Source organism: Camelina sativa, chromosome 1, assembly GCF_000633955.1.
Source record: "Camelina sativa cultivar DH55 chromosome 1, Cs, whole genome shotgun sequence".
Lineage (NCBI taxonomy): Eukaryota > Viridiplantae > Streptophyta > Magnoliopsida > Brassicales > Brassicaceae > Camelina > Camelina sativa.
In genome coordinates, this window is record NC_025685.1 from 15,992,033 (window position 1) to 16,000,404 (window position 8,372).

The 8,372-nt window shown below is 46.2% G+C and overlaps 1 protein-coding gene across 2 annotated transcripts in view; it reads left to right on the forward strand.

Moving 5' to 3' along the window:
- The window catches only part of LOC104792193 (polyprenol reductase 2-like), a 2,152-nt gene continuing 310 nt past the window's right edge, over positions 6,531 to 8,372 (forward strand). The window contains exons 1-6 of one of the 2 annotated variants that reach the window (XM_019228371.1): positions 6,531 to 6,698; positions 6,907 to 7,256; positions 7,334 to 7,568; positions 7,644 to 7,742; positions 7,829 to 7,900; positions 7,989 to 8,029. In XM_019228371.1, the coding sequence (XP_019083916.1) occupies positions 6,531 to 6,698; positions 6,907 to 7,256; positions 7,334 to 7,568; positions 7,644 to 7,742; positions 7,829 to 7,900; positions 7,989 to 8,029 (965 nt within the window). Of the gene's footprint in view, positions 6,699 to 6,906; positions 7,257 to 7,333; positions 7,569 to 7,643; positions 7,743 to 7,828; positions 7,901 to 7,988; positions 8,219 to 8,372 lie in introns of those variants that run through there. The other variant, XM_010518285.2, reaches the window with a different exon arrangement.

Below are 8,372 nucleotides of genomic sequence, written 5' to 3' on the forward strand. Positions count from 1 at the left end.
CCCCCGATCAAGAGGGATCAAGCCGCTCGTAGTTCACATTACATAGATAACGTGCTATTGTTTTTTTTATAGTAATATTAGCACTTTAAATGCATGGCGTTCCAGGAGCGGGGTACTGGCTCGCCGCTCATTGTCAGGAGCTCGTAAACACCGGGGTGGACGACTTTGGACACCTGGTATGGACCTTCCCAATTGGCTCCCATTTTGCCAGCATTGGGCTCGGCAGTGTTCTCAAAGACTTTTCGCAAGACAAGATCTCCCTCGTCGAAGTGTCGATTGTGGACTTTCTTGTTGTAGTACTTTGCAGCGGCGAGTTGGTAGTTTTGTATTCGTAGAAGTGCCTTGTCGCGTTCTTCTTCCAGCTCGTCTAGCCTATCTAGGATCATCTGGCTGTTGAGTGATGTGTCTTGGACGAGCATTGTTCGGCGAAGGCTTGTACTGCCGACCTCAGCTGGTGCCATTGCTTCCATTCCGTAGGCTAAGGAAAACGGGGTCTGGTACGTAGCTTGTCACGGGGTTGTACGATAAGACCAGAGCACTCCGTCGAGTTCGTCGGCCTAAGCACCTTTCTTGGCATTCATCCTCTTTTTTAGGCTGTCGAGTATGGTTTTATTTGTCACTTTGGCTTGCCCATTTCCTTGCGGGTATCTCGGTGTTGATTTCCTTAACTTGATTCTCCACTTTGCACATAAGTCTTTGAATTGCAAAGAAATGAATTGCGAGCCGTTATCGGTGACTATTTCATAAGGTAGGCCATGGCGGCATATGATATATTTCCATACGAAAAGCTGGACGTCTTTGGCTTTGATGTTGGCGTAGGACTCGGCTTCGACCCACTTAGTGAAGTAATCGGTGAGGACAAGAATATAACGTTTCTGTCTCGATGCGGGTAGCGGGCCGATAATATCCATTGCCCATCGCATGAATGGGTATGGAGCTACGCCAGCTCGTAGAAGCTTGGTCGGTTGGTGGATGATGGGCGCGTGACCCTGACATTTCTCGCATTTGGCCACGAATCTTTCGCAGTCGGAGATCATTGTTGGCCAGTAATGGCCGTGCTTCTTGATTCGTAGTGCTAGTGCTCGTCCACCGGAGTGGTTACCTCCTGCCCCTTCATTGGTTTCCATCATGACTCGTTCCGTATCGTCGCCGTGCAGGCACAACAGTAAGGCTCCGGAGGCAGTCCACCGAAGCAAGTGCTCCTTCATCAGAGTGTAATGGGCAGCTTTCGTTTCAATCGTCGCTTAGTCCATTTGTCCATTGGTACGTCGCCGTCTGCGAGATAGGCGCGTATTTCGACTCGCCAATCTGTCTTCTCATCGTCCGAAGGAGGTTCGAATTGCTGCTGCAAGGTGGCGACTCGCCAGGTGGGTCTTATTTCGTTTGGGAGGTGAAGGTCAAGGCAGGTCGCTGCTGGAGTGTCTTTGATGTTCGGCGTATCAATGCTTTCAACTGGTATGATTCGTCGCAGGTCAGGGTCGGATGTCAATGCGAGTGCTGCTAGGGCATCGACCGGAGCATTTTCCTCTCTTGGGATCTTAATGAGTTCGAACTCGTCGAAATGTTTGGACAAAAGTCTGACGATGTTGAGGTAGGCGGCCATTGGTTCGGTTTTGGTGTCGTATTCCCCACTGAACTGATTGAAGACGAGTTGTGAATCGCAAAAAGCCCTGATTCGTTTGATTTGCATCCCGCTGGCGAGTTTGAGTCCGGAGATTAGTGCTTCGTATTCAGCGACATTATTGGTTGCTTGGAACCGAAGCCGGAAGGATTGTTCCAGAATTTCCCCGGTCGGAGATGTTAGCCGAACGCCCACACCGGAACCTAGATAGGAGGACGCATCATCGACATGCAGGATCCAGTGTCCATCTGTCGGGTCGGACGGTGTAGTCTTGGCACCGTCCAAGGGTATTTCAATTAAGAAGTTAGCTAACACTTGGGATTTGGCGGCCGGGTGGGTGCGAAATTCGATGTCGTACTCGCTGAGTTCGATTAACCACTTCGTTAATCACCCAGATTGATTCGGACTGTGCAAAATAGATCGCAATGGTTGATTGGATAGGACGGCGATGGTGTGTGATTGGAAATACGGTTGATTGGAAATACGGTTGAACTCCTCGGTCGTCTTTCACAAGCACTCCGCTGACTACTGACGCGGAAACCGCGATATACAGGAATAAAACTTCGTCGAGCTCTGGCTTCGCAAGTACTGGAGGTGTTGACAAATAATTCTTCAATTTTCCAAACGCGTCGTGGCAAGCCTCATTCCATTTGAACTTTCCCTTGGTCTTGAAGAGTTGGTAGAAGGGGAGGCACTTGTCCGTCGATCTGAATATGAAACGATTCAAGGCGGCGATTCGCCCGGTTAGTCGTTGCACTTCTTTGGCGTTCTTGGGCGAGGGGAGGTAGTTGATCGCTTTGATTTGCTTTGGATTTGCTTCGGATTAGCTTTGATTCCTCGCCGAGTTTCCATGTAACCCAAAAACTCTCCCGACTTGACTGCAAAGGTACACTTGGCCGAATTCAACTTCATCTCGAAGCGTTGTCGGAGATGAGTAATATGGTCGTCAGTGTGCTGCGACTTGACGAGCATGTCGTCTATAGATACCTCCATGGTTCTGCCGAGCTGTTCGGCAAACATTTTGTTAACAAGTCGCTGGTAAGTTGCTGCGGCGTTTTTTAGGCCGAAGGGCATTACCTTGTAAGGTAGGTGCCCCTGTCTGTGATAAATGATGTTTTTTCCTGGTCATCTTTGTGCATCATAATTTGGTTGTACCCCGAGAAGGCGTCCATATAGGTCAGAAGTTCGTTGTCGGCGGTTGCTTCGACGAGCTGATTGATCTGTGGTAGTGCGAAGCTGTCCTTTGGGCAGGCCTTGTTTAGGTCGGTAAAGTCTACGCAGACTCGCCATTTTCCGTTTTTGTTTTTGACGACCACTGGGTTGGCCAACCACTCTGGGTATTTTACTTCTACGATGGATCCTGCGACGAGCAGTTTGTTGACTTCTTCATTGACTGCTTGTGGCCTCTCTGGGCCTAGCTTGCGTCGTTTTTGCTTGACTGGCTTGTGCATTGGGTCGGCGTTGAGCTCGTGTGTTGTGATGGTTGGATCGATTCCCTTCATATCGGTTACAGTCCATGCGACGTCGAGATGTTTGTCTTGAGGAAAAGGATCAGCTCGGTGCGCATGGCTTTGGTTATTTCCGTTCCGATATTCACACATCGTTTTCCGTCGGCCTCGTCAAGGCTTAAATCTTCTGTTGCGGTGACGTCCTGTTGGATCGGGGTTGGTCTTCCATCGGTTGGCGACAAGTCATCGTTGCCGACCTGCTGCTTTGGTTGCTATAACTTCTTCGCTGTACGAATTTTGTGTTCGATCAGGAAGCAGGTTCTCGCGCTCTGCTGGTTGTCGTGCGGTGTAAACACATCTTTTGGGGTTGGAAATTTCACGCACTTATGGTACGTAGACGGGACTGCTCTCATCTTGTGGAGCCATGGTGTTCCGAGAATGACATTGTAAATGGTAGGCCTGTCGATGATGGCGAACTGAGAAACTTGCCATTCCTCCGACAAAGATCGGCAGGTCAATAGTACCGACCGACATGAGATGATCTTTGTCGAAACCGGTCAGAGAGTTGCACTTTGGCCTGATTTTGCTCTCGCCGATCTCCATTTGCGCCAGGACGTTCCTGAAGATCACATTTACCAAGCTTATGGTATCGATCAAGATTCTCGTAACCTCACTTTCACCAATCAAAAGTTCGACGACTAGTGGGTCGTTATGTGGGAAATCTAAGCCTTCCAGATCGCTGTCGTCGAAAGTTATCGTTGTGTTTTCGGAACTGATCTTCGACGGCCAAGATTTTTTCATTTCGGCTTTCTTGGTGTAATCTCTTATTGACCTGACCGAATTGTTGCATCCTGCTAGTCCGCCCATGATCATATTTATCGGTCTCATTCTCGGGGGACGGTGGTCGGTCTGATGATCTGTGCGCGGTCGTTTTTCATGATCGTCGTTATTTAGCGCCTCTACTTCGTCATCGTTCTGGTCGGTGAGTGCCTTGGCATCTTTTACAAACTTCCAAGCGATACTTTCAGCTTGCTTGGAATCAGCTTCTCTGGGTCGCGTCGTCTTGCTTCTGTCAGACTCGACAATTATTGCCCCCTTTTTGTACCGCTCCATCAGGATCGTTTGGAGGTAACGACACTCCTCGGTTGAGTGTGTGGTACTTTGATGGAAAGCGCAGTATTGAGCTGCGCTATTCTCACCTCCTTCCTTCCTGATGTACTTATTTTCACCGATCGCGAAGGTTCGACGAGTTCAATCCGGGTTTCGGGAGAAGTGCTGGCGTGGCTCAACGTGTTCGACCTTTGGAGCTGTGACTGTTGGTGGCTTGGCCGTGACGCTTGTTTCAGCGACATGCTTCTTAGCGTTAACCACCTTTTCTTCTTCTACTTCTATGTGCTTCACAGCTCGTAGTAGCGCGACGGCTATGGTTTCTACATGGGTCAAGGACAACTCCTCTTTAAACCGAGATTCGTACCACAACGCGTTTTTGAGTGCAACGATAGCTGCGGCATCTGAAATCGAGATGTTAACGATGACTTCTTTAAAACGTCCGATGAAAGATTGAAGCGATTCGTTTCGCCCTTGAGTCAGTGCGTACAGATCGACATGGGAGTTCTTGCTTTCCATAAGAACGGAGAACTGCTTTAAAAACTCGGTTATCAGATCCATGATACTATCAATCGATCCGGACAAAAGTCGCGAAAACCAACTCAAAGCTGCTCCAGTCAAGTGCTCGGAGAAGACTTGGCATGCTCCAGCATCGTACTCTGTCGGGCTGAACTGCAAGGGGCCGAGAGCTACCCCGAAAGTGAGCAGAAAGTCTCGCGGGTCAGCTATCCCGTCGTAGTAACCCAGCCTTAGCTTGACCGCTCGCTTCATTGGTGTGGTTGCAAGCCTTCTTGAGAATGGGGTTCGCTGAGTCGCCTCAAGCATGAGATCTACCTCTGGTGCTCTACTCATCGCTTTATGAAATATAGTCTCCATTTCTTGCATCTTTTCCCTAATTTGCTTCAGCTCGGCATCCTTGGCGTTGTCGCTCTGTTCATCGATGCGCGGGTTGGGGTCGTGCTCGGGTCCGCCAGTTCTCGCAGACGGCCTTGGCATCATTCCTGCTGAGAAAAGATTCGTCGAACCTTGTCGGACGGCCTGGAGATGGTTGATTTCCTCATGGGATCCGACCTGTGCTGCGGTTAGTGCATCCAATCGAGTATTGGTTCGCTGTTCCTGTTGGTCGAGGCGTGCTAAGATCCCGCGGAATAGCTCGTCTATGCTGGAGACGGGCTGGCTATTGAGAAGGGTGAGGTGCGCTTGGTTCGGAGTCGGTTCTGTGGTCGTCGGGCTAGCTAGGTTTCTTGCGATGACGAACGTTTTCTGGACTCTCCGCTGTAGCAGCCTTTCTCGGAGCGTGCGGGGTTGGGAGGACTGCCTGTTCTACTTGATCCGCTGCCGGGGTTGTTGTTCCCCCTGACGATCCGGCTTCCTTGCTTCCTTCTTTGGTGGTTATGGTCATCTCGCGTAGCTATTGTAGGTCCGTTCTTCAAACTTTTAAAGAGAATCTCGAATTGGCTCCCCCTACCTGGCGCGCCAAATTGTTGATGTCCAAATCGGTCCAATTAGAGAGTTTTAATTCGGTATTTAAAGGGTCGAAGTTCTCTTTTATATATGAAAAAGTTGGGCTACAATTAGTAACGACGAGCTATAAAATGACGAATAGGAAACAATTGTCGAGCTGAGAGCTCGTCAAATCGATGCTGCGAGAACCTGTTCTCTTGTACGAATTTCCTCTCCGTTTTTTGTGTCTTTTCACCGTACGCCGTACATTCACTATTTATAGATTACTGTGTCGGTTCATCATCCGAAAATATCAAAATACTCTGCTCGGCCTATTAATTATTTTGGGCCTTTTCTGGGTTGGGCCCATTATGAGGTGAAATCCACCCCTAACAGAACAGGCCCAAAATATAACTAAACCAATGTAAACCATCGTTTTGGTTTGAGAATGAAGAGGCCAAGTCGACGTTGCTTTCTCCTCGGTGAGTCCGCAAAACCAGATTGGTAAGAGTTGCCCGTCGATACGATAGCCAAACTTGGATAGGTGCAGACTATATTGCTAGGCAACGGTTAAGTACAATCAGCCCGGTAAGGGCCACAACTTGCTAAACCAAAACTAAACCAAGTCAATTATTGATTTTGTTCTTTACCACTAATTACATAATTAAGCGTTCATTGACCTTAAATTGGAGATTATCAGTTAGATCGACAGTGATCAAAGCCAAAAGTCACAAAATTGAGGAGGACTCAACCCATTGACTTCACAACTGCTTTGTTTTATTTTCCCTCCCACGAAAGTTGAAGAAAATAGTAAGAAATCTTTACTTCTCAAATCAAAACTGTTTCTCCAATTTTTTTGCAACTTATTCCCTATTTGTGATTCAGAGAGAAGAAACCCTTTTTAGAAAAGTATGGATTTGGAGATTGTGTGGTTTGTTAGAGTCGCTTGGATCACCGTTTGGATCGTCTCTATACTTCCTTTGTTGATTGCTTCAATACCCACTTCAAAGCTTGACTCTTTTCGTGATCTCGTTTTGAGTTTCGCTGGAAGAGGCAAGATTCTTCACCCATCCTCTCAGGTATATTCGTCTAAAGTTTGTAACTTTACCCAATTTCTCTGAAATTTTTAACTTTAGGTGTGAAAAAGATTTGAAATTTTTGTTGGTAAATCTGATTGAGGAAACGAGAAAGCAGAACACTTTTTAGTTTGAAGTTCAGACATGTTCTGTTTTCGATTTTTGGGCTTAAACCTTGTCTCAGTTGTTGTTGTGTAATTTCTGTGTGCAGAAGTTTACAATTCCTCAGAAATGCTTTGCTCACTTTTATGTTATTGGAGTGGTGTGGACGACTCTACTGCTTGCTGCAACTTGGATGTATGCTTACGAAATGGCGCCTTTATCTTCTGATGAGTTCCAGTTATCCGACATTGCAAGCCATTTAGCCGGAGGTTCCCATGTTTTCTCCTTTCATAAATCTCATATGACTCCCGTTGAGGATCGGTTCAAAGTGTGGCGAGCGGTGTTTCTACTTCTTCTGATGGAGTTACATGTCTTGAGACGGCTTATAGAGTCAATCTATGTATTCAAATATAGCCCTACGGCTCGGATGCACATTCTTGGTTATTTTGCTGGTTTGTTGTAAGTTTCTCAAGAAACTCTTCACATTTTTTTTGTTTGATTGGTTGTTTTGCTTGGCTTTTAATTTGTGTTTCTAGTTTCTATGTAACAGCGCCTCTGTCACTCTGCTCAAACATTGCTCCAGAGGTAGCAAGATTCGCTGGAAATCAAGCGGCTGAGTTCATTGCTAATGGGAAAAGCCATACTTCATCCCCTGAAGTTGATTTGTTATTGTCTATAAGCCCACTGACGAAGCTTGGATCACTCCAGTGGATTGGTGGAGCTATTTTTCTATGGGGATGGATACATCAGCGCCGCTGTCACGCCATTCTTGTAAGTTTTAACAATTAGTGTTTTGCTCATTGTTTAATGTTTATGATACTAAGAAATACAAAAACGTTAATGTAGGGATCACTCCGGGAAAATCCAAGCCAAGCTAAAGAGTATATAATTCCATATGGGGATTGGTTTGGGATGGTCTCTTGTCCCCATTTCTTGGCAGAAATCGTAATAAACCCTCCCTAGTAGATATCTTTAACGTTCTTCTATATTTCTCAGCTCTTCTCTTAATGCTATGATGCTATAAAATTCAGGTTTTATATGCGGGCTTACTGATTGCGAGTGGAGGAACAGACATAAACATCTGGTTACTCTTTGGTTTCGTGGTAACGGTTCAGTCTCTTAATTGGAATGCTTTGTTTCTGAAGGTTGTTTAGATTATGAGAAACTGTATTTACGTCTTCTTTTTTGTAGGCGGCTAATCTGACATACGCCGCTGGAGAAACACACCGTTGGTATCTCCGGAAGTTTGAGAATTATCCGGCTAATCGGCATGCTATTTTCCCTTATGTCTACTAAAATGGTTGAGAGATAGAACACAACTTTGCCAAGTTTGTACAATGTTTCAATTTCCATGTTTCTGTAAATGATATTTTTCTGAAGATCTTTGTTGTGTTATATAACAAGGCTATGCTTGTCATCTTTATGGTGCTGTAAGTTTTCTTCATTTGAAGAATGTATTTTTACACAAACAAAAGTGTCCCAATCACTCGGCATGTACTCCACTCTAATCAACATTTTTAGTGTTATCTTCTTAGTCAATGAATTTTCCGTTGTATTCTTTTTTTTTTTTTTTTT